Source organism: Xyrauchen texanus, chromosome 23 (assembly GCF_025860055.1).
Source record: "Xyrauchen texanus isolate HMW12.3.18 chromosome 23, RBS_HiC_50CHRs, whole genome shotgun sequence".
NCBI lineage: Eukaryota > Metazoa > Chordata > Actinopteri > Cypriniformes > Catostomidae > Xyrauchen > Xyrauchen texanus.
Genome location: NC_068298.1, coordinates 10,741,832 through 10,769,623, shown reverse-complemented (window position 1 = coordinate 10,769,623; position 27,792 = coordinate 10,741,832). Strand labels below are relative to the sequence as shown.

General features: G+C 38.7%; 1 protein-coding gene across 2 annotated transcripts in view; it reads right to left on the bottom strand.

The window, feature by feature from the left end:
- The window catches only part of LOC127663308 (ecto-NOX disulfide-thiol exchanger 2-like), a 239,206-nt gene that overhangs the window by 168,697 nt on the left and 42,717 nt on the right, over nucleotides 1-27,792 (bottom strand). For both annotated transcript variants that reach the window (XM_052154829.1, XM_052154831.1), the window contains exon 2: nucleotides 17,007-17,093. In XM_052154829.1, the coding sequence (XP_052010789.1) occupies nucleotides 17,007-17,043 (37 nt within the window). In that variant the 5' untranslated portion in view covers nucleotides 17,044-17,093. The remainder of the gene's footprint in view (nucleotides 1-17,006; nucleotides 17,094-27,792) is intronic.

The following is a 27,792-nucleotide window of genomic DNA, read 5'->3' as shown; positions in this document are numbered from 1 at the left end:
GTTGCTTATTTTACTTATATTTTATTTTATTTTGTTTTGTGATTGAGATGTACTTATGAGAGCTGCTTATGCTTTCTTTTGTTGTGAAGCACTTTGTGATCTTCATCTGAGAAAAGTGCTATACAAATAAATTTTACTTACTTACTTACTTACAATTGCTTTCAAGGAAACGTTCCAGATCTTAACTGCAAAACGGTTCCATATATCACTTCGCCAAATTATTTCAGTTATTTCAACGAGCCCTACAGGCTACCACAACAAAATATCCAGTTAAAACAGATATTGGTTAAGTACATCGGATCAGAACGTCAAACAATGTCAAAAATATCCTACACAATTTTAAGCCCAATTTTTGCTCGCCGACAGTTTTGTGAAGATCGCAGACAAATACCTGTAGGCAAATCAGAGCTCGCTCCTGTCAGCGACGAACACAATGTATGAACTATCAAAGACACGATTTGAGAGAAGCGCAGACGCGTCACCAATGTCAGCGAGATATCTAAAATGTTAAATATCTGGACCTGACTGCGATTCCAAATTGTGCAATATGAAATACGTTTTGACTGAATACAACTGCAGTATTGACCTATAGCCAATGAGAGAGCAAGAAATGGGGCACGGGACGCTTCAGTGGGAGGAGTCCTGATGTACCTTCAACAGAACATCTAGCATGGCTGCGGTATCAAGAAAGACTCATTGGACCGAAGAAATAGAGGAAAAATTAGAGGAACATTGTAAGGAGCACCAGTGCATATTTTGTGTTTCATCTGAACTGTACCACAAAAGGGTGGAGAAAGAGAAGTGTTGGAGAGAAACTGCCAATTCTTTTAGACAGTCAGGTAAGCAAATAGGTAGATTTTTCAGTAGGAGGTACTTTTTCATATTTTATCCAATAAAACATATGATGTCTTAGGTGATTAAAAACATGCACATCATGCATTGTTTTCGTATTTCATATCTTATATATAGTGTGTAGGAGGCATTACCCCCACACACACACACGCTAACATACATATGCACACATACACGCTAACACACGTACGCACACACACGCTAACACACATACACACACACTAACATACATGCGCACACACACTGAGACTCAAGTCACGACCAGCAAATAGATCTGCACCCCTGCGGCATTATCAATACAACAATTTCTATTATCCGAAAGAACTTTTAATGCTTCATTGTATTTCGCCCTAATCAGACAGACATAGCTATAGTGCAAAGCATCGCACTAAAAAAAAAAGTTATTACGGTTTATAACGGGAATATGGCGACAGGCATCTTGCCGATTTTGAGTTGCAACCAAAATCCCAGAAGTGAAATATCTCATTTGATCCCTCAAACACAAACTCACAAACACATGCACAAATGCACTAATTCTCTCTCTCTCTCTCTTTCTCTCTCTCTCTCTCTCTCCTATATCCCCACAATATAAGCTTTTTACACAATATAAGTGTTAGGTAAGATAAATAAGGGTAAAAAGTAATAATTATGTTGCGAACAAATATGTTCTTCGGTCCAGTGTGTGTTTGTGTGTGATGGCGGCAAACGACATAATTGTTTCAAAATAAAAGTCCCACACTGAATTAACTAATTTTAAAATGAATACAAACATGAATAACAATGTAAAAATTTAATATTTTTCAACACAGATTATTTTAGGATATCCTTCAATATAGTGAAATTAGCATTAAATTAATATACTTTACAAAAAATACAAATAATTAATGATGAATGTTAATATCTGCTACATAGCTAATAGTAAAACCATACAAATCAAACATAGTCGGCACAAAGTGGATAATATACATTAATATATCAGTGAAGGATAACGTATTGATAAATGTGGGAGTTTTATAAAACTTTTTTTAATACTATTTAACTAATAATTAAAAAAAAAACGTACTCTCTGATTGTTAGATCCCATCGCAATGACTAGCTCTGCTTTGCCTTAACAAAACACAGTTGCGTGATGTCAACACGTACAATAACACCCCATTTCATTGGCTAGGCATCAACTAATAAAAGAACATCATTGCCCCCCAAACCTCAAGGGGTGGGGACCCCCCATAAGACTGGAATCAATTCGAGCACTGTACCAACCTGTCATGTTGACTACTGCGTACAAGTAACTAATTCATAAAATGCACAGTTTTGTCATCGTCAGTGATTTGTGGGTTTAAATTTAAAGGTGAACTGTGTTTATTAAGGGTTTAAAATGTTGACAAGTCGACAATTTTTAAATACTAGTTCCCTCACAGAAATAATTACGAGGGATTATATTAGGTACACTACCTTTATTGCTACAATTGTGGAAGTTTGGTATTAATGTACTACAATAATTATAGTTAGTATGGTATTTTGGCAGAAAATTTGAGGAAATAACCATTGAAATCAAATTTTCTGCCAAAATACCATACTAACTATAATTATTGTAGCACATTAATACCAAACTTCCACAATTGTAGCAATAAAGGTCTACATGTTTGCATTGACAAACACAGGATATTTAAGTGTGCAATAAGGGATCCTTATGTGTGTTCCTTATGTTGGTAATGTGAGGATATGTATAGAGACTATTTAGCAGAGACGGGCCACTTCTATTTAAATGCATTTGAGACATTGGAATGCCCAACCCAGAAGCTCTAGCGCCCAACGGTCAACGGATGTAGAAATTAAGTTCTGCCTTACAGGTAAAAGAGCCAATCACTTGTCCATCAACTCACTAATGCATATGCACATTAGCTATACAAGCCGGAAAAATTGCGTGTTTTAGTGTAAATTAGGTAAAGAAGCACAATTTATAATTAGAGTATTATCTCATTTAATTGCTGATTTGAAATGTGTTCTGTGATCGTAATCTTTACCAACCATTTTTTAGATTTTGGTGTTCCCCCATTCAAGCAGATAGGAGCTGCCAGGGGCAGACTGGGGACTAAAAAGTGGCCCTGGACTTTCTGGCCCACAGCGGCCCACCAAAAAAAAATACAAAATGTTCATGTTTTTTAAACATGATTTGATGAGTTTGATGGAGTGATTTAAATGATGAGTGGATTTTTTTTTAGACAAAGCACTAAAAATACTTTATAGATCAGACAAATAACATGTCTGAAAACCTTTTTTCCAATATACAGATGGTAGGTTAAAATGTACAGCATTTCTTCAAAGTTTTTAAATATCTTAATCAACTTTCAACTTTTTTCTAGAAGTGCAAATAAACTCTTGTCTTAGTTAATATGAGGTTGTGGAAACAACAAGTATAATAATACTATATATGTACTTATAGCTATACAAGATTATTAAATAGTTAGATGAAGAAAGTGTCACACAGCAGGACACTGATGACAATGCTTACAATTGCATGTTAATTACTCACATAACTGTGTAAATGTTTATTTTAAAATATCAGTGAAAACATATTCGGCCAGAACATGTACATATATAAATATATGTAATACAAATGAATAAACAATCCTTAAAATGTAGAGCTTTGCAGATTAATTGCTCATATTTTTACTGTGTGAGTTTGTTGAGTTTTATATCTGCAGTGTTTTAATTCCTTCACCAGATTATTCTTGATAAAAAGTGAAAAGCATGTTGGAGCCCAGGACGGCTGCCTATATCGCCTGTAAGACAGGCCGGTACTTGCGCAGCAAGGGCCGGCCCAAATTACACAGCAGCCCACCAGGAAAATGCCCAGTGCTCCCTATGTCTAGTCCCCTGGGAGCTGCACTGGCATTACTGCAAATAGCCTCCCGAAAGCATTCCATAGATGGAAGGAAGTGGACTGACTTGCTAGAAAGACTTGTACCAAGATATGTACCAGTAGAGGGAGCAGAGCAACAGATAAACCTAAGGGCTAATTGCCATAAACTATAACAGGCTTTCCAGTGAAACCCCTAATGCTTTTAAATTATGCAGAAGCATAGCCATTCCCACTGGCAGATAAGGAATCCACTAAACCGATCTGCCATTCTGTCAGAAGAAACACATATTCAAGCATCAGTGGAAGAACATTTGAGGAGAATTTAAATGGATAATCCTTGTTCTATACAAGTTAAACTCAAACGACAGCATTTGTGGCATAATGTTGATTACCACAAACATATATTTAGACTTGTCCCCCTCCTTTTCTTAAAAAAATGACTGGTTTACAGTGAGGCACTTACAATGGAGGTCAATGGAGCCAATTTTTAAAAGGTTTAAAGGCAGTAATGTAAATTTTATAAAAGCACATGAATTCATTATTCTGTAAAAACATATGTATTATTTGAGCTGTAAAGTTGTTTAAATCAAAATTTTTACAACTTCACAGCTCAAATAATACATGAGATTTAACAATAGAATTCATGCAAGTGGTTTTATAAAATTATAAGCTTCACATTTCTGCCTTTAAACCCTCTACTAATTGTACCCATTCACTTCAATTGTAAGTGCCTCACTGTAACCTAGATTTTTCTTTTTTTTAAAGAAAAAGAGGGACAAATCTAAATTAATTTTATGGTAATCAACATTATGCCACAAATGCTGCTGATTGAGCTTAACTTGTATTGAAATCCTTTAAATATATTAATTATATAAATATCCTGAGATTTATACCTGTCAATCATTTTGCTCGTTCTCATAGTGTTGTATTTGAAGCAGATAACTATGAGGCTTTGATAGTTTGTCAGTTGAGGGCGCTATTGTGCCACTGTTGAATTTGACAGCGACAGGAACAAACAGTGCTGCTCTTTTGCTCTCAATTTTTTATGGAGGGCTGGTTTTGGAATGAGAAACTGAACTAAAATAAACTAATCTGCTCTTCAGTTTTCTTTGCGTGAATCATTTTTGTCAATGAACTCAAGCTGCTGAAACTTGGTGTTCAAACATACTTACATTGTGCGCTTCATGTATGTTCGTATTTGAAACCTGACAATTTGAATCTTTGATAATCTAAATGTTAATGTTGTATACATTTACATTATACAATGGCGTGACAGTGACAATGAAAAAAAAACACATTCAAAAGTGATCATATAAAGCACCTTTCCAAATTGACAATGTTACTGAGAAAAGCTGTCTTAAGACAAAAAAAGCCAAAGACTAACATTTAATCTTGAAAACTCCACAGCAATGCTGCATGACCAGAGCATAACAATTGAATAACACCTGAGCCTGTTCTCCTTATGTGAGATTTTCAATTTTCACAAAACAATTTAAGTGCAACAAGGTTCAAGCATCAAATATGACAGGCAGTTTGCTAAGAGTCCAGGAGAGGTTAATAGTGGCTTTGCTGGAATCCGAGATTAACTTTAACACCTCCATGATTGCAGCTAAGTATCTCAAGCTTGAGCTGTGTGGCATAACCAGGGTTACTTTCATAGCTAAGGGAGTCAGAAACATTTAACAGATGTCTTGACACATTCTGGAGGAATTTACAGTTCTGCTATGTATCATGGTTAGGAGAGCAGTGGAGACTAACGCTGTGAGCGCAGCATTTGACATTACAATGGTCTCATAAAAGGGCGATAAGAGTGTGGGTGGAAACTGTGGCCTGCTACAGCTGCTGTGATTTTCACAAACCTGATAAACGCTCTGCCGCCCAGCACCCATGTGGAAAAGAACGAATCAACACTTAGCATAATTAAGCAAAATCAAGAATGTAGTGGGCTTTTTAAAAACTACAGTAACTCAAGTGTAATCTGTAGGAGTATATTTATATAATTTGATGTTGAATGTAAATATAATTAGCTTATTTTGACACACCACCCAATCATCCACGAAAGTGCCTTATGCCTTCGTTTGGCATGTGTTGACACTGGTCTTCACATATGTTTGGGCAAGGGCTGGTATCCTTTGAAATTCTTTTAAAGTGCACTGATATTTTTACTATTAACCGTTTACTTTGCCATTCTTAAAAATTGGCAACTCTGAATATTCAGAGCCTAAAGGGGATCCAAATAGCTGTCAAGCTGATTTTTCAGAGCAAAATTACATTTTATGTTTTCAACGCTCATTTTGAAAAATGTTCACGCAATTACAGAAATAAATGTGGCATGGCTCTGTTTTGGTTAGGCAGATATTCCTTTCTTCATACAAAAAGCCTGAGTAATTTCTACTGCAAGGCAATTACATATCACAGCATCAAATTGACACATTAGAAGCACTTAAAATGTGGACTTTGATAAGTTTCTATAATATGATATTAAGCCTAAGTAGAAAAACAACAGTTCCTTTCAGAATAGGTTTAAAATAAGAGCTTTCAAGCATGTCTTTCTCTAAATTAGCCCAATAAGGGAAATCAAAGTCTGTCTGAGCAGTGCACTTTCTTTTGATTTACTCTAATCGAACAGACATTTCCCCCTCCAAATTTCAAAACACACCACATCATATATTAACCTCCTGCATACAGGTACAATCACCACTAATATTTTGATAGTATCTAGCCTTTCTTTTTATGTCAGAGTTTAGTAAAGAGAAAAGCATGGATCACACCATGTTCCCCCAGCTGCCAGCTGGATTTGTTGGTAATAGAGCTGTAGGTGTTTGACAGATGATTCACCTTTTCTGCAGTGATTTTCCCTTGGCTAACAACAAATGTATGAACATGCATTTTCATCCCCAACATCTAATTTTCATTAATCAGTTTCATTGTCACTTGTGAGAAGATGTTTTAGTTTGGTCTTTACAAGTGTCGGCTGTGTCCTGCTTATTACAGACTGGATTCCTTTTGTTCATTTACAACTCATATCCTGTTTGTCACACATATGGTGTTGATATTTTTATACAGTGAACACAAAAAACAGGCCAAACTTCCTTAAGGCAGCATCAAATGAATTCTCTCACCTCATAGAGAATGAATAAAAGCTCTTGTTAATTTATGCCACGAGCGACTCATTCTACACCTTTTCATCCTGATTTCAAACAAAGATGTGCTTTCAAGCAAGTTGCTTACTTTATGAGCACTAACATACAAGTGCTTGGCCCCCAAAAAAGTAGCATACTCTAATATTTTGTTGGACCGCCTTTAGCTTTGATTACGCTGCGTATTTGTCATGGCATAGTTTTGACAATAGTGAATTTAAAATAGAAATGTAATGTCTAGTATTAAAATGTATGCTTTCTAATTTAATGCAGCCCCCTTAAATTCTTAGGCCAGTTGATTTTATTTAATTTGTTTAAAAGAATTAAAAGAACAATTTCATGGCTATCCTTGTAGTTTTCATCTGGTCGAGGTTGATAAGGGTTTTAGAAAGCAATTAATAATAAGTAATGCAGTTACTTTTCATGGAGAGTAATTAGAACAGTAATATAATTACACTGTAAAAGATTTAATTAGTAGTTAGTAATTAATTACTTCTTTAGAGCAACTTTAGAGCAAAATGAACTGGTCATTCAGTACATTCAGATAGTCAGCTGACTTTATTTTACTGTCGCATAACATTGCTGAGCCTAGACCTGACCATTTGAAGCAACCCCAGATCATAACACTGCCTCCAGAGGCTTTTACAGTGGGCACTATGCAAGATGGGTGCATCGCTTCATGCGCTTTCTTACCCTGACATGCCCATCGCATTGGAATAGAGTAAATCTGTACTCATCAGACCACATGACCTTTTTCCATTGCTCTACAATCCAATCTTTATAATCCTTAGCAAACTGAAGTCGTTGTTTTTTTTCCAATTAGCCTCACTAACAGGTGGCTTTCTTGTGGCCACAAGAAACTTACTCATGTAAGTTCTCATTGCATTGTGCATGTGGAAATGCTCTTACTTTCACTATTAAATACAGCCATGATTTCTACCATCGATTTTTTTACGATATGACTTTACCAAGCGTTTAGTGATCTCCGATCATGATCATTCAAGATTTCTTTCCCGACTACATTTCTTCCAAGAAACTGATGGTTCACCACTATCCTTCCATGTTTTAATAATGCACTGGACAGTTCTTAACCCAGTTCCAGTGATTTAGTCCTTTTGGTGTTTTCTTTGCTTGATGCAGGCCAATAATCATCCCCTTCTGAAACACAACTACATCTTTTCCACAACCACGACACACTGCATCAGTCAGAGTTAAAATAATTGTTGCGAGCTAAAACATATTAATCATTGCAATAATTGTCCAATCATAAGCTCTAAAGTATCTGCTTATTTAAATCCAAACAGCGACTTTCTTTTGGCCAGGCAGTGAAAACATAATTGAACTTAATATTGCATCAGATGAAAGCAAACTACTTAGTTTCTAGTCATGAGTGCAGCACATTTATATTAAGGTCCAGTATTCTTGATAAGTCTTACTGGTTGAATTCAAAGGAAGCCCTAATTCTCTGTACATTACAGACTGCCTTAATTTCAATGGGAAAAAAAATGGGGTAAAAGATGGGAAAATGCCACTGCAATAAATACAAGAAAAGCTCAGGCCCAATCAGTCATGAGTCATAAAAGCAATTAAAATCCCAAAGCTATTGGAATTCGGCCCAATCATTTGGGCCAACTCATTTTGAGCAAGAGTAGCAAGTAGTGTTGCAAGTAAATATAAAAAAATGGAAAAGACCTTGAAAAGGAGACAGAAATGAGGAATTCAATGAAGTTCAGGAGAATTCCACAGACAGAAACCATACAAAACACAAATAAAGGAGCACAATTAACTGAGATAGTACAGTTTTATAAGTTTTACCATTAAAAACATTACCACCATAACTATCACTTGTGTCGTGGTGCAAGGAACAGCAGCACCCTAGGGTAAGAGTAAGATGGTGCCCCCGTAGGGAGTAGGTGCACCATGTAGACTGCATAATATACATATAGGGAGCGACAGTACCGGTCAGTAATACTACATTGAAGATGGATACCAAGAAATGTACCACGTATTTAGATGGTGCCTTACCATATCCTTCACCGTTTTAGCAATAAAAACATCTTATTGAACATTTATATTGAACTTTCTGTTTTTCAATAAAAAAAAATCCATAGGTTTAGAACAAAATGTTGACCTTTCAGAGGGTCCCATACCACATCTTCCACAGTATTAGCACATTTTAGCACAATGTTTGGACTTTTCCGATGACCCCATAACCACTGTATAAAAAAAATCCAAGTTATATCAATGTTAAATTAACGATCTGGAACGATTTTAACGTGACAACATCTGACCAGCTTATGGGATAAATTGCGTCCTGTATTGATTTGATATGGGATGCATAATTTCAGATTGAAATAAGGAACGATCATGTATGAGCAAAGTGTGGATGCAGAAAATCGTAAATGTATCGGGAGAAATTGTAAATCGGAGTACAGCGGTAGGAGGGGTGGAATATCAGGACAAATCCAGTAAAATTGGGAGTGTTGGCAGGTATGGATTAGAGTAGTTATTTCATAAAAAAGTTCACCATTAAAAATAAAAGAAACACTTCTAAATGAAAATAATTTGTCATAATTTACACACCCTCATGTTGTTACAAACCCATATGACTTTCTTTTCTCTGCAGAACACAAATGAATAATTTTAAAGTAGGTCCCGTTCACTGATTTCCATACAATGACAGTTGATAGTGACTCACTTTACAACTTAAAAAAGGGGGGCCTGGTTACCTCAGCGAGTATTGACGCTGACTACCACCCCTGGAGTCGTGAGTTTGAATCCAGGGTGTGCTGAGTGAATCCAGTCAGGTCTACTAAGCAACCAAATTGGCCCGGTTGCTAGGGAGGGTAGAGTAACATGGGGTAACCTCTTCGTGGTTGTGATTAAGTGGTTCTTTATCTCAATGCGGCGTGTGGTAAGTTATGCGTGGATCGCGTAGAGTAGCATGAGCCTCCACATGCTGTAAGCCTCATTGGTGTCATGCACAGCGAGCCACGTGATAAGATGCGTGGATTAAGAAGCGGAGGGAACAGAGACTTGTTCACTGCCACCCGGATTGAGGTGAGCAACTGCACCACCACAAGGACCTAGAAAGTAGTGGGAATTGGGCATTCCAAAATTGGGGAGAAAAGGGGATAAAATAATAAAAAAAGGACCCAAAAGTATCATAAAAGTTAACAAGTAAGAAATATTAGCTATTTTATAGTGAAAATCTTCTGGACATCTGCCACTGCCCTCCTTTGCATGTTCATGGGTGCATATAAAGAAGCTTGTTCACATGTTCACGCAAGAACTTGTGTTATTACTTTAAGAACTTGCACTTTTTATGCTTGTGCTTAAGTTTAAGCGTAAGCCACTGTGATCACGTTTCCGTCATGTATGACACCATAGTGGACATCCTTTAAAATTCCTCCTTTTTAAGTTATGCAGAAGAAAGGGAGCCATATGGGTTTGGAATGACATGAGGGTGAGAAATGATGACAGAAGTATAGGAGTTTTTCTAATGTAATTTTCAGCAGCACTGATGACAATTACATTGACTGAATTAAGGCAAATTGTCAGTTTAGAGTCATTCAGCTACCCCCACTCTTCAGGGGTCTCGTTTGACAATCCTTAAAATTAATCCTGCAGATAAATGTATTATGTCTGGGAGGGAAATGTATTCCACTTAAGCTACTAGCAGCAGGTGATGTGGTAAATCGTATGTGGTGGGGCAGTGGTGTAGAAGATAAGCGAACGTCAGTTTTCTAACACTGCATAAGATCTAACTGACCAATGAATATGGATAAATTAGAATAGCTAAAAGTTACAATGATCCATGTTAACCTATCTGTAGCTGCAACTGAACAACAGGGGGAATTCTCATATTATCGTTCAAGGATTCAAGGACACTGTGTTCCTATTTGCTGAAGAGGATTTGTGGTAATAGCAAGTTTTAAAATTTTAACATTTTAACTTTGGCATATTGGCAAACAGGACTGCAATTCTGTGCCATTTGGTATTTTGGCCACTTTAATACCAGGCAGGCTTAACTCATATTTTATGAGGCAAATTAAAGGCTGACTCAGATGTTGTTTTTGTGAACTTTCCACACTCATGAAGTCTCATGAAATCAGACTTTAATATAAAAAAAGAACTCAAATAATTGTAGGCCTTCAATAATGCAAAAGAAAACTGAAAATGGTCACTTTAGAGTCTTCATGCATCTGTTAATTTATACAAATAATTTAATAAGACTAACTAAGGTGACTAATTCACTAACTTATTCACTCTGACAGTAGCCAAAACATCTCAGAACACCTCACACCATGAGCAAAACAAGTTTGCAACTTCTCACGCAAAACCAATTAACTAGGTGTAAAGCTGAACTCTCTAGCCTCTAGTATCTCCATAAGTTTGAGGCAACAGCAACAAGGCCATTTAAAATGAAGGGCAACAGAGTCAATTGAAAGAGAGGCAAGCCACCCTATGTGCATTCGGCTCACAGTCAATCTTGTCTACTGAATTCGTAATATATTTGTTTGAGGGCCGTAAAGTTCTTCATAAGTTTCCAGAACCCCCTGTGCAGATAACTAGGTGGAATTGCACAAATTGCTCCAACAAGGATTCAATTTCACTAGCTTGGTTTCCCTCAAAAGGATTTTGATGTGCAATTTTGATTAAAGTGTCCTCTTTTACTTAGAGTGAATGCAGTCAAATGCGGTCCAACCAGACTTAGCTTTTTGAATGCAATCAGTCTGAAATTTTAACCAAATTCATATTTACATTCATTTTTCTCCTCTAAAAATGTATATTTATAAGAGAGTAGAGAGGGGACAGGAATTATGGGGTAGACAGAAAGAAAGCAAGATTAAGAAATGTCACAAGCCGGATTCAAACTTGTATCACTTACAGGCTAAGCTCTGTATTTTCTGACAAGCTAAATTAACCTATGTTTTCTTAAAACAAATTTATAGGTTTTCACAAGATCCAGTATTTCGGTACCAAGTCGATCCTACAATATGTAACAACACCAGTCTTTCTACAGTATCTGTTGCACTTACTCAATTCTGTATTCGTACGCTAATTTGAATGAAAGGCAGAAGCCTTCGAATGCTCATTTGTGTATGTGTGTGCGCTATGTGAACAGCGGTTGTGCCTCGTGGTAGTGCATGCACGTCATAAAAAAATGCTCATCTTGACTAGATATTACACAATCAGTTATATCATAAGAAAATGTAAACAGGCAGGAAAATCAAAAATCATATTTGTATCAAAATATCAAATCTGTAAATTAGGCCTTACAGTGTAATTGTAACACTTAACAATGAGGTTCCGTTCGTTAACATTAGTTAATGCATTATGTATAATGGACAAATGAAACAATTAACAATATACAGTACTTTAGTTCATGTTATTTAATAAAAATACAACTGTTCGTTGCTTGTTCATGTTAGTTAACACATACAGCTTTTGATTTAAAAATGCATTAGTATGTTAAAATGAACATTAACTAAGATTAATGAATGCTGTAAAATGATTCTGTATTGTTAGCTCATGTTAACTAATGTTATTAACTAATCTTAACAAATGGAACTTCACTGTAAAGTGTTACCTCTCTTAACACTATATTTTGAGACAAATATGATTTTTGATTTTCCTGCCTGCTTACATTTTCTTATGATATAACTGCTTGTGTAATATCTAGTCAAGATGAGCATTTTGATGAAGTGCATGCACTACCACGTGGCACAGCCGCTGTTCACATAGCACACACACATACACAAAATGAGCATTTGAAGGCTTCTGCTTTTCATTCAAATTAGCGTACAAATACAGAATTGATTAAGTGCAATTATATGTCTATTATTCAACAACAATACTGACAAGAGAAAATGAAAACCATTCACTGCTGAAATGTATCTCTTTGTTCTTTTTAATTGACTGATCACTTGAATAATTACTTTGAAAAACCTCAATCAATGTTTATTTTTTTAGAAGGCTGCACAGCATTGCTTTCATTTGTTAAAAGGATAGTTTGCCCAAAAGTGAAATTTCTGACATTTTCTCACTCTTGCGTCTTTTCTAACTATATGATTTTCTCTTTTTCATGGAAAACAAAAGGAGATGTTAGGCAGCATGTTAGCCTCAGTCACTATTTACTATTATACACTAGTTTGTTGGGGTGTCAAAATTGGTATTGAGAATCATGAAATTACAATGGTGTTGGTATTGACTACTGAAATGTTTGTATTGTATCAACCCTATCAAATAATGATTAAATACATTTCTAGTAGTTAATTAGTAATACATTGATATATTGGTCAAATAATTGGCATACATTTGGTCATTTTTGCCTGATAGCAAAACCCACTTGGCCTAATAACAGTGTTCCCTTGCATCAGATCCAAAATCTAGCAACAGCCTTGTCCATGGATAGTGCCACTTTTAATTTAGTTTCTTTTTGTTTTTTTACATTTTGAGTAATCTAATTTGCCATTATTAAACTGAATTAGTGATATATAATCATTATACCGTCAATATAAAGTAGCTAATCTAGATATCTGCATCCACCATTGAAAATCCTATATCTGTCACGAACCCCTTTCCTCTGCCCCATCTCCGCTTCCTCGAGCACGCACACATACACTCCGCGAGCGTGCTCGCTTCCCGCTCCCTCGCTCCGCCCCCTTGAGCTCGTACGCTCTTTTTCCTCCCTCAGGCTTCCACGCCCGGTTTTGCTATTACGAGCTCTCGCTCGTAAACTATCTCCCCCCTCTGACTCATGCTCGCTTCTCACGCGCATCAGCCTGAACATTATGACCACCTGCACTCACGCGCTTCCAATCCCCACACATTAGTTTCACCTGCACTCACGCGCTTCCGATCCCCACACATTAGTTACACCTGCACCTTCCCCTATAAATACCCAGCACTTCCGTTTCACGGGTGTTGGTTATTGTATTTAGATTCCCGTGTTTTGACCCCCGCTAGTCTCGTCTAGTTTTGCCCCTGCTAGTCTCGTCTAGTTTTAACCTCCCCACTGATTCGTTTCCTCTTAGCTTGCCAGCCCCCCATTCCTCTCGTCCCCCTGTCTTCGTTCCCGCTAGTCTCGTCTTGTTCCTCGCCCTAGTGGTTAACTGTTTTCCCCGCTATCGTTCACCTCCCTCATTGGATTTTCCCCCCTTGTTATCTCTTTGATTCCCCGGCTTCTGACCCTACGCTTCCCACGACTACTCTTCACTGGAGTTGCCCCTTGTTTGTACTTTTGCCTGGACTGCTTTTATTTAATAAAGCAGTTTTCATCCGACATTGTGACTGTCTCATCTTGTGTGTGTGTGTCCGGGTTACAATATCAGTCAAACGCGTAACTTAATTTGCATCAGTTCTTTTAGCTCGTAGCATGTTGTGACTTTGGCATCACCTTGAGAAAGTACTGAAAAAAAAAAACATTGCTGGATCAGTTCGGCTGTTCTTAATTATTGGAAAAGAGGAAGTCATCAGTCAGTTCTGTCTCTGTGCGTTGGGCTAGGTAAGGGGAACATGGAAGAAAAACACCTGTGTAAATGAGGCAATCTGCCCCTGTACAGCTGCAGTAGGACAGTGTGGTGTAAACCAGCCACCTGTGGGGAGGGCAGAGCGCTGTAACAGCCCAGACACCTGCCTCTAAATTCAACATGAGCCAGCCAACCTGCACAGCCCACCCAGAGTCTAATAAGATAGGACACACTCATCTTCCACACGCTCCTCATTCATGAAATGTAAGACTTTCTTTCCCTCACAGTCACACAGCTCAATTCTCCTGTCGGGATTTGATTTCTAACACTCATTCTCAAAAGTGAGAACTCACTTTTGGACTGAAGACCTGTCCATCAAGCTGAATGTCATGTCTCAAAATTGATCTAAGAAATATTTGAATTTGAAGAAATAACAGATAGTCAGTAAGAAATTGTGCTCTTGCTGATTATTTATACAGTACATTCATAACGTATTCTGACCCCTTTTATTTATTTTTTCACATTTTGTTGTTGCAGCCTTATGCTAAAATGCTTTAAATAATTTTTTTCTCATCTCCATGCACCATAAAGACAAAGCAAAAAACTGATTTTTGATAACTTTGAAAAATGAATTAAAAAGAAAAAAGCTTAAATATCACACTGACATAAGTATTCAGACCCTTAACTCAGTACTTAGTTGAAGCACCTTTGGCAGCTATTACAGCCTCAAGTCTTTTTGGGTATAATGCGACAAACTTTGCACACCTGGATTTGGGGATTTTCTGCCATTCTTTTCTGCAGATCCTCTCAATGTCAGGTTGGATAGGGACCGTCAGTGGACAGCCATTTTCAGGTCTCTCCAGAGATGCCTGGGATCAAGTCCGGGTTCTGGCTGGGCCACTCAAGGGCATTTACACAGTTGCACCTAAACCACTCCTGCATTGTCTTGGCTGTGTGCTTAGGGTCATTGTCCTGTTGGGGGTGAACCTTCGGCCTAGTCTGAGGTCCTGAGTGCTCTGGACCAGGTTTTCATTAAGGACATCTCTGTATTTTCCTACGTTTAGCTTTCCTTCAACCCTGTCCATTCCCCAAGTCCCTACCGCTGAAAAACACCCCCACTGCATGATGCTACCACCACATTGCTTCACCGTTGGGATGGTATTGCACAGGTGATGAGCAGTGCCTGGTTTCCTCCAGATATGACGCTTGAAATTGAGGCCAAACAGTTCAATCTTCATTTCTTGTTTCTCACAGCAGGAAAGCAGGCTTTCAAGTGTTTTGCACTGAGGAGAGGCTTCATTCTGACCACTTTGCCATAAAGCCCAGATCGGTGGAGTGTTGCAGTGAAGGTTGTCCTTCTGCAAGTTTCTCCCATATACACAAATGATCTCTGGAGCTCAACTAGAGTGACCATCTGGTTCTTGGTCACCTCTCTTATCTTCTCCCCAACAACTCTAGGAAACTTCCAAACTTTATGGATTATTGAGGCCACCGTGCAATTGCAGCTTCAATTATTTTGTAGCGTTCCCCAGATCAGAGCCTCGATCCTGTCTGTGAGCTCTGCAGGCAGTTTCTTTGACCTCATGACTTGGGTTTTGCTCTGATATGCATTTTCAGCTGTGAGACCTTATATAGACGTGTGTGCCTTTCCAAATCATGTCCAATCAATTGATTTAGCCACAGGTTAACTCCAATTAAAGTGTAGAAACATCTCAAAGATGATCCAGAAAAATGGGATGCACCTGAGCTAAATTTCAAGTGTCATAACAAAGGGTCTGAATGCGTATGTCAATGAGATATTTCAGTTTTATAATTGTAATAAATTAGCATTTACCAAAAATCTGGTTTTTGCTTTATAATAACACGATATGGAGTGTATATTGGTGTGATTTTTTTTTTTATAATTTAAAGCATTTTAGCATAAGGCTGCAACATAACAAAATGTGAAAAAAATGAAAGGGTCTGAATACTTCATGAATGCACAGTAAACCTAACACAAAACTGATCAAAAAATTAGAATGAAAAACTTTTATCTCACAGAGTAGCCTAAAAAAAAATAAAAAATAAAATAAAATAAAAAGAGTTCAACCAAGGTTTCCTCAAGAGATTAAACAGAGTATCCATCTGGCCACCTGGCATTTCCTACACAAGGCCTTCTTTTGTTTTTGTGGTTTATCCTATGAAATGGACTAGTTTTCAGTTTACTGGCATCAACATTTGGGTTATTTATAATACTCTAATAACAGACAAAACCCTGTATTTTTCTCTTGGCTTACACTAAAGCACATCTGAAGCAGTATGAGCCTCACCTTTCAGTTTAATCTCCCAGAATTTGATAAAAGGTGCTGGTGCGCTTTGAATAAACCTTCCTGCCATTTAGAAAACACAAACAGTACCTGAAAAGAGGTGGAGGCGCTCCAGAATAGGTTTCCACCTGTTCATGACATAATAAATGCCAAAGAAATCCAGAAGAAACATGGCAAACCTCTTATTACTGAGGAGCTGCCTCTCACAGGACACTGACGGCCTTATCAGGTGTGCGGCGGAGATCTTGCCAACAAATACTTTTTCTGCTGTGAGACCTACAATCTGCCTGTGAATGAGAAGCTTAAAGGGTCTCTGATGGCACATCGACCCGATACAGAACTTCCATCAGCATAATGTAAATCAACTTACCAACAGCTCGGCCAGATCTGTAGTCCTTGAACATCATGTGTTAATAAGACTTTGGATGTGGACCAACAATCTCTCAGCGACGTGGCCCTGTTAAGAAAACAATACATGCTTAGCTCCATTCTGCACTTTAAGGGACATCGAGTCATCTCAATATGATTCAAACGTTTGTATTAAAAAAAAAATATATAAAAACAGAGAGAGAAAAAAGTGTGAAATGGCACATTTCATTGGAAAAATGGCAGAAAGGTCTAGCAAACTGCAATGCAATTTCCATCAGCATAGTAAAGGCTTTGGAGAAGGAAATCTAACCTTGGCAATAAATTAATTAAATACATTCACTGACTTCAAACCAGCATATAATAGAATGTGAACTGAGTCAAAGCCTATTTAGCCTGAAATGGAGCACTTGTATTATTAAAATGAACGGGAGAAAATGGAACACCCAACATGGCGGATGTAGAAAAGGAAGTCCCGTCTTACAGGGATGCACGTTTTTAATCAACTTGAAAACGTGCATGCGGATTAGCTGGACCAGGCTGAAAAATTATATTGTTGACAGAATTTACTGCTGATTTGAAATGTGTTCTTTGATCGAAATTTTGACCAATCGTTTGGAGATTTCATGTCTTTTCTCATTAAAGTAGATAGGAGCTGTACTTTCCTGCTGCTTGTATCCACAGAAAATAACTGCCCAGGAGCATTCCCAAGATGAATGCTATGTTAAAAGGGACTTGGACCATATTGAGAGGCACAGGGGAATGAACATTTTTCAGCGATTAACAAATGATTATGTTCCGAGTTGCATTTTTATTTGATTTATTTATTTATTGTCATTTATGGAGCTTGACAGATCTCATTTCTATTAACTTTCACTGTATGGAAATAAGCAGCCAGGACATTATGCAAAATTATGTTTGGTGTTCAAAAAAAGGAAAGTAAATCTTTCCAATCCTTTAAAATTCCTGCAATTTGAAAGCCACTCATATCCCTGTGGGTGACTAAATGACATCATTTTTATTTTTTAATAGTGAAAGACAGTATCATGTGATGAGAATCTGTGATTCAATCCATTAAGTACAATTATACGGTGACAACCTCTTTAGAAGTATGCTAATTATACCTCTCAAACTAAATGATAAAATACAAAAAACATGTCAAATATCAATTAATCACCCCATCCTGTGCATCCTTAATATTTTATTTTTGTTTCAGAATTTCAATCACAGGTTTCACTTAGATCTATAATTGAAATGAAAGATATGAGTGCTCTCTTTCATCACTTTGGCTCACAATTGCTTTGATTCACAAATTAATAGAGAGAGGCATCATTCTGGAAACATGCTAATTAAATAATGATATCATGAGTCCAGTCTTTAACAATCAAAAAGCTTCCGTGTCTAGGCAGGATTTAGTAAAAACTGCTTTCTTGTAATGTGGTCAGTTGATAAATCATCTATGCCCTGACAGGTCTTGTGGACACACAATCTTCCTCAAACAGCATTATGACCCAGAGCCACCTGTCACTTCCTCTTTGACCTCTTTGTCCACAAAGTGGTAATGAACACTAACCTCTTGACATTTGTCACAGTCATCATTGCCCCAAAGTCTCAGGCTGGCCAGACCTAAATATCCCCTTTTTTCAGATGTTTCCTTTTTTTAACTCAAATAAAGAACACCATAAAACCTCTAAACATCTGAAAGCGAAAAGTTAATTGAAATAAATGAAAATGCAAACATGGAATCAAAGTAAATGTGGTAACCATACCATCATGCCACAGATGCTGTATACAGAGCTTAGGATGTATTAATCTATTGCATTCTTTGGATGTTCTGTCAACCCCTTGAGATATTTCAAGGAACAAACATTTGCAAATAATGTCATATTCAGTGGTATTTATGCTAAACACTTGTGCAGACCAGCCTACTGCTACAAAGCCAAATAACAACATTGATAGTGCTTTTGTCTGCCTAGTGCGTGCGTCTTAGCTGGATATGGACCTAAACACAGTTGCTTTTGTCTTAAAGCTGTTGCGAGCCATTTTTATTGGAAAACCACCCAGAAATTGTCCCTACTACTAACAGTAAAATCGATTTCCTGAGAAATCTCACCTGTCACTGTGACAGCCCTAGGCTCTGTAAAGGAGTCAGGGAGCAGCACCATGCTTTTTTAAGCCAATCAGAGAAAGCTCTCTGCCTGTCATTTGTTGGGTTTTGCTGGCATCGCTTTGGCTGACATGCCTTCAGCGGCTTCCACATGACTCAAATGTATTGTAGTCTATGGAGTGAAGCCTTTAAGCGTCAGCGTTGCCCCGGCGCTCAAAGTTCAAACAATTTCAACTTTGACCCCATTGCCACTGACCATTAGAAGCATCAGCAAATGATTACCGTGCAATCTGCACATACATAAAGTCTCTCTTTGCAATGACAGGTCCAATTTAACACCATAGTGGTTTTCACAGACGACGAGACGTTGACAAGATATTGAATGTTTCATAACTTGTTAATTATAAATCTTTACCTTATTCTTTCCAGGCATACAGAGAGGTTTTTTTTAACTAATTAAAAATTTCCAAAAACACCCTACAACCATAACGCACTCGAGTCCTCGTGTTGAATTATCCAATGAATGTATCGAAGCAATTGGTAGGACTAGTTTCTTTTCTCCAAATACATGTTTTCAGTGTTTACTGTGCAAACTAGTAAAATCATGCTCTCCTTTGTGCAAACCTGCACTTGCCTATGAGTGGAGCATTTACACACCAATTTGAGTAATGTAGAAGCTGCTTTAGGAGAGCAGGACTTTTGGAGTGCAGGCATGTGGTTGAAAGTATGGGGGGCTAATTAAATGCCTAATTGGGTTGGGAATCAAAATCTGGTTCTTACTCAGGACAGATGTGGACAGAACACTGTGAAAAAAATGCAATACACACAGAGCTATCTGAAACATGACGATCAGCTTAACTTGGCAATACATTTATAAAATACACGATTATTTGTTTTACTTAGTTTCTGTTTGATGTGCACGAGAACCAAGTTTGCAGCAGATGTTTCCCGCACATACAAATATGTGTTAACACCTTTTCATGGTATCCATTGCACTTATATGCCACTTTTCCAGTATAAAGACACCTTTATACTTTTTATCACAGATCTGGGGCACATAACATGTCTCACAAAGAAACTAAACACAAGGAGAAAAAACAAAAACAGAAACTTTGTTAGAGGCAATAAATGTGTACAGGTAACTTTTCCCCCAATAATTGTATAGTACAATTTATTTTAGATTACTGTTCTGTTGAAATCTGACATGATCTCATCATTTGACATGTTGCTGAGGTCAGTGAATGCAATAAAAAAAGATTTCCAATTATTGTCCATTCTTTCTTCCTTAAAATTACAAGAAGAATCATTATGTAATCATTAAGGAATCATTATTGTTAAGTGGAACTGGAAACTGAATTGTTGAATCCTTAGGTTTTCCATAAGGAAAATGCATAGCGTATTGCACAGATCTGATATTTTGACACATATCCAATTTTTTTGTCCAGTCTGTTTACATTCACTTAAAATAATAATTCATCCAAAAAGGAAAATTCTCTTATCATTTGCAGAATACAAATGAAGATTTTTAGAAGAATTTCTAATCTCTGTAGATCCATACAATGCAAGTGTTTGGGTCTCAACATTTTGAAGCTCCAAAATCCACATAAGTGTACTCCAGATGACTCTGGTGGTGAATTTAAGACTACATTTTTTTTTTACATAAATATTGATATGCTTCTCACCCACATCTATCATATCAGTGGTAGCTTCAATTGTAGCTTTGGGACCCATTCACTTGCATTGTGAGGACCAACAAAGCTTAAATATTCATGTAAATATCTTCATTTGTGTTCTGCAGAAGAAAGAAAGTTATACACATCTAGGATGCCAGGACGGTGAGTAAATCATGAGAGAATTTTCATTTTTGGGTGAAGTATCCCTTTAAGTGAAAGTAAATAGTCTGGACAAAAAAAAAGAAAAACTTGGATATGTGTCAAAATATCAGATCTGCGCATTAGGCTATGCACTGTAATTTGTAGATGCAACTTAAGTGAAGACTAGACTCTCTAACCACTGGATCTGGTTCAGTGACTGTCAGAACTGACACAAAAGCGGTATCAAAAAATCTCTCCTTATGATGAACACAAATGTAATATCTATTCCTCAAATAGTCCTATAGCTTGCAGGGCTGTTAGCAAATTGTTTCAACTTATGAGGCATATAAGATTGTATTTGGGCAAAATGAACATTTAAAATGCATTTTAATGTGTCTGAGGTGAGATTTCAGTCAGTGGCTCTGGCTCGATAAAAGTGATTCAGTAATAGCCAGTATGAAGCAGCCATCAACTTTCCTCCTATCAAGAGAAAGATACATTCTGTGTGGGGGTATAGTTACACAAAAAGATTGGAACTGAACAAGAAATGAGGCATGTTTAACTTGTGCATTATTTTTACATATACATGCCTCTTCTCTCATCTCCAGGGGTCCAAGTATAGGTAATCCAGCATAGGGGAATAGTAAAAATACAACCCCATTAGTAATTTTACAGAGTACATTTTGTCATCTTCTGGTGAAAAGATTTCTACTTACAGATTTGTCCAGGATCTTGTATGCACAAGTGTAGTTAAACTACTAATAGCTGTCTCAAAACAGCTTAGACAGCATTTAGGGGTATCTTTGTCACATTTCCTGCCTAACAATTAGGGCTGGGTATTGATACAGATTTCCCAAATCAATTTGATTCCGATTCACAAGCTCTTGATTCAACTGAATTCTGATATCGATTCGATGACCTTTATACAGGTATATTTCAATGTCCATTTTGCTTATCCACCTTTTTCCTGACTTCTCGATGGGCCGCGCCATTATGGTGAGCTACATCCTCTCGAATACTCCGCATTTCCGCTTAGTTGTTGTTATTGTACGCTAGACCTAGACAAACATTACTGGTGATGCCGATCATCGGAGGAATATGCGCTGTTAGAGGATGTTATAACAACGTCTCTGTTTACTTAACTGTAACCCCTGTTCCCTGTCAAAATTTAGCGCTTTGGGAACAACTTTAGGTGTGACCAGCTGTGAATATGTGTGCAACACGTCAATGAAATTGACCAGAATTTATAGCCTCTGCTGGTGACATCATAAATAGATGTGTCACAGGTGCATCGTCAGGTATTTTGTCTTAAGAGCAGTCCTGGGGCATCCCAGTGTGGCAATGAAGCGCAGCATCTCGTTCCGCTTTTATCAAGGAACAGGGGTTACAGTTAAGTAACCTGAGGTGTTCCCTGTCAAAAAGCTACACTTTGATGCTGTGCTGATTTAGTGCTTTGGGAACGAGAATACCCACGCCGCCGTACTTTGGAGTGGCATGAAAATCCAAACTATAAAATCTTATGAATGTGTGCGGAGAGGACCAGCCTGCCACATCACAAACATGCTCCAGAGGGACACCTCTAGCCAAAGCTTTAGAGGAGGCGAACCCTCTGGTAGAGTGAGCCCTGATACCTACTGGCAAACCTTGACCGCGCGCCTCGTAGGCCAGGGCAATAGCGTCCCTCACCCAATGTGACATAGTCTGCTTGGTGCCGGCCGCCCCCCTGTTGCGGCCCCCATGGCAAACAAATAGTTGCCCTGACTTACGCCACTGGCTAGTGCGGTGGACATAAGTCTGAAGGGCACAGACTGGGCAAAGTCCTTGAAGTCTTTATGTACCGGATGTACAGTTGAGAAAGGAACCTTAGGCAGGTAGTCAGGATGAGGGTGCAAAACTGCTTTAGCCATTCCTGGGGCAAAATGTAAGCAGGCTGGCAAGACAGACAGAGCCTGTAGATCCCCAATTCTTTTTATATAAGTAATTGCCATAAGAAAAACCAACTTGAGAGTCAGAAGTTTATCAGACGCTGACTCTAGAGGTTCGAATAGGGTCCAACCAGACCCTCATCTCAGTCGCATGGCTCCACGAAAGAAGCGAGCGAGCAGAAGTGTCTCCCCAACGGCACCCTGTCAATAAAGGCGTAGCAAGCCTAGATAGAGTGGCCACGTAAACCCTGAGAGTGGCGGGGCATGTGCCTGCTGACAATTATTCCTGCAGAAAGTCCAGAACTGAAGCAATCTGGCAGTTAACTGGATCTGCATTATGTTCACTGAACCATCTTTCAAAGACGTAACTTCTTCTAGTAGAGGGAGCCCTAGCTCTTAGAATGGTCTCGATAACATCAGGTGAAAGCCCAGTGTCCCTCAGTTGGTACCCTTCAGGGGCCAAACATGAAGGTTCCACAGCTCGGGTCGGAGATGAAATATCGTCCCCTGCACCTGAGACAGAAGATCCCTCCTGTCCGGAATCAGCCAAGGCGAGCCGCCGAGGAGAGACATGATCTCCGAGAACCATACCCTGTTCGGCCAGCGCGGCGCTATCAGTAAGAGGCAAGACCCTTGCTGGCGAACTCTGGCCAAGACTCCCGGGAGCAGAGAAACCGGGGGAAATGCATACAGGCACATTCTGGGCCATGTATGCACCATCGCGTTCAGACCCAGGGGGGCTAGGTGACTCAGAGAGAAGTAGAGGTTGAGAGGTAGAGGTCTGTTGAGAGGCGAAGAGGTCCACTTCTGCCCTGTAAAATCTCACCCAGATTTGTTCCACTACCTCGGGCGAAGTGTCCACTCCCCCGTTGGTATTTTCTGTCTGGACAGCAAATCTGCTCACACATTCAGGCATCCATGGATATAAACTGCCCTGACTGACAGGAGACTGACAGAGTGATTCAAGCCTTGAAGATCTAAGATCGGACCCAACACCCCACCCTTCTTGGGAACCAGAAAGTATCTGCTGTAATAACCTGACTTTTTCTCTGGAAGGGGAACATGTTTTATGGCCCCTTTGACTAAGAGATTTTGCAGTTCTTTCCACAGCAGAAATGCTTGCTCCGGTTTCACAGTAGTGGAAACCACGGCGTTGAAATGTGGAGGACGGCAAATAAATTGAATGCTGTAGCCTTTTTCTACTGTTCTAAGAACCCACATAGAAATACCTGGCAGAAGTTTCCATGCTGCCAGGTTCTCTGAGATGGGTATTCATTTTGACACTTCCTGTTGAGGGGATGTCGAATGTTCCGTGTCCTGGACAAAGGCAGGAAGCAACGGTACACCCAACATTTTGCTGGAAGCCTCTAACTCCCAAAACACCAGAGGCGGCGGTAATGGAGAGGTTTCGTGGGGGTTATTGGGAGGGTCGAAGTGGATGATACACGCGCCCCATCCCGAGGGGGCTACCCCCACAAGGCTGGGCGCAAGACCGTCAGGATTTTTTCCTCTTAGAAATGACTGCCCTGAGGTCTTGCTTTGGGGGCTGCTGAGGGCGGCGAGATGGTACTCAGTCTCTACGAGTGGGAGCACGACTTGCCACGCTTTGTTTCTGCGCCTCCCTTCTAGAAGGACAGGGGCGGGGCTGGGTGGCCAACGGCCCCTCCCCATGAGTGCGGCGAGGAAGGAATTGCCCAAAGGCTTCCTCGTGACTTTTTGCCTCCTGGAACCTGGTGATAACTACATTCATAGTGTCACCAAATAAGCCAGAAGTCGAAACCGAGGCATCGAGAAGGACAACTTCGTTCTTGTCTCTGATGCCCGACAGGTAGTTGAACTGTAGTCTGGCCACAGCCCAAGTAACCACCTCGAGTAATTCCTCAGCCACTTTATTATTGTGCGTGGAATGTTCAGAGGTTCAGCATCCCCCTCGTGAACCGAAGAGGCGCCAAAGCGCGCTTCAGGCTTACGAGAAGGATCAGCTGGATCTGGGGAGAGAGAGCGAGTGATAGGGACGGACCCGTCTCTCGCTCCTCAGCCAGATCTATGCAAGAGCCCCATGATGAAAGAGTGGGCGCTGGCTCTTGGAAGTAAGTGAGACGAGTGTGAAGCATTTTGACTGTAAACAGATCGCAATGCTTGCACCCGCCCTGCCCCAACGCAAAGCAGCATGCTTTTTGACAGGGAACTGCAGGTGGTTTAAAAAAATACTGGAAAATGAATGTCACAACAATAAACCCACCCAAAAGCTGACAATGACTGAAACTTTGAGTTGCACCAGATGCAATAAGCAGAGGTTGCATTAACATGATTCTCCGTCATTTGCCTTTTTTTTTTTAAACACTTGTCGGATAAATCCAAATGATGCATCCCTCAAATCTGCTGATTTTTAAAATGAAACCTAGAGAGACCAAACGTCCTCTTTTCACATACACATCGTTTTTTTTTTTTACTTAAAAAGTATCCGGTCGAATTCAGATTCCCAGATTTGTCCGTTTTCATATAGAAGTGCTTTCTATCATCATCATCATCATAACACATTGTGAGTGCAACAAGAAACCCGGTGAAATTATAAATGTGAATTATTTCTCTGCACGCTGAATGTCTGTATGTCTCTCTCTCTTTTGCACGCACGCACGCACGCACGCACGCACGCACGCACGCACACGCACACACACACACACACACACACACACACACACAGGGCGTGAGCAGAAAGTGTGAGAGCCCAGTGTAGTAACTTTACCATATAAATTTGTGTGATTATGTACATATTAATTCAGCAATTGCTGTCGAAAGCGCCCATATACAGATGTTAGTGAGAAAGGGATTTACGTTAAGTAAACAGGGAGTGTTCCATCATATGTCATTTTTGATTGTCGATGATTATTTCAATGCTTGGCAATGTGAATAATTGTGAACCATTTGTCTGTAGCATCCGGTTTGGGAGTACACACTAAGCATAATGGGTAATTTCGCCATATGTGAAAATCGTGGATACATGAAAGAAATTCTCTCCCTGCTAAATCTGAGTACATTATAACAAGGAACATTACAAAATTTATTAATTTTAAAACTAATCTATATATATATATATATATATATATATATATATATATATATATATATATATATATATATATATATATATGCTATGGACATTTTTCTGTACCCTTCCCCAGATCTGTGCCTCGATACAATCCTGTCTCGGAGGTCTACAGACAATTCTTTGGACTTCATGGCTCGGTTTGTGCTCTGACATGCACTGTTAACTGTGGGACCTTATATAGACAGGTGTGTGCCTTTCCAGTCAACTGAATTTACCACAGATGGACTCCAATCAATTGTAGAAACATCTCAAGGATTATCAGTGGAAACAGGATGCACCTGAGCTCAATTTTGAGTGTCATGGCAAAGGCTGTGAATACTTATGTACTGTACATGTGATTTCTTAGTTTTTTAATAAATTTGCAAAGATTTCAAACAAACTTCTTTCACTTTGTCATTATGCAGTATTGTTTGTAGAATTTTGAAGAAAATAATGAATTTAATAAATTTTGGAATAAGGCTGTAACATAACAAAATGTGGAAAAAGATGCCAACACATCCAAAACTATGCTGGGCTAAATGCACTTGTTGTATATATATATATATATATATATATATATATATATATATGGTGGTATTTTTACCAGTTGAGAACAAACGAAGAGCTAATAAAATATGTTAAGGAGTCAAAACAGCACCAGGTTCCGACACCTGTAACGAAATATAATGGGCAACATAGCTCCTATGATGAAAATAATCAGTTATGATCATGGAGTGGTGGTGGCGTAGTGGGCTAAAGCACATACTGGTAATCAGAAGGTTGCTGGTTCAATCCCCACCACCATTGTGTCCTTGAGCAAGGCACTTATCTCCAGGTTGCTCCGGGGGGATTGTCCCTGTAATAAGGGCTCTGTAAGTCATTTTGGATAAAAGCGTCTGCCAAATGCGTAAATGTAAAATGTAAATACAACATATTTGCAACATCGCATGGAACTTACCTGTATCTGTAATGTTTGGTCCGTATGTGTCTTAATTAATAATTTTACATTTGAATAATGATTTAAGGATTAATACAGAATTGCTTGAGAAATAATCCCAACGCATTTGTTCTCGCAGCCCACATGTAGTGCTACTAAAAGACAAAATGCAGAGAAGTTGAACTATGGGCCTTTAATAAGTCTGTTAAATGTTCTTTCTCTCTTTGTCGTACAAATCCTGGCTCAGAAACTAAAGAAAATCTCACAGAAAGTTTCACAGAAAGAGACAAATTATCATACTAGATATTAATGTTAAATCAGCAGATACCATAAAAGTGGGCCAGACATTCCAGCAACCTCAAATGCCAGCTTGGTCTTCAGAATGAGGAGCAAGAAGAGAGTCCATAAGATTTGAGGTTTTTAATTTAGCACTGGAAGCATATTCAATGTATTTTCAGCTGAAATGTATAGAAAGGAAACCTTTTAGCCTTGCTCAAACATTCAGTTCAGGAAAGTGTTGCTAAGCCTAATGTCTGCTAAGTGGTGCTTGCATCTGTGTTTTATGACATAGCAGGGCTCGACATTAACACTTGTCCACTTGTCCAGGACAAGTGGAATTTTGAACGGGCAATTTAAAGAGAATTTTACTTGCCCAACCGGACAAGTAGACTGATTAAAATCTGAATAATGAATGTTAGCACAATAGCACTAGATTGAGCACAATTGTAATAATTCCCGAATATTTCACTTTCAAAATGTGGGGAATTCCCTCTCTCACTCTCACCTTCACTCATGGTTCAGCAGCTTGTGAGTGCAAGCAGTGGGGAAGCACTTATTTACTGAACTTTAGATTTTACATATATATTTAATATAAATTGGACATACAAATTTTGTTGTACCACATCTCTATAAGCGAGTG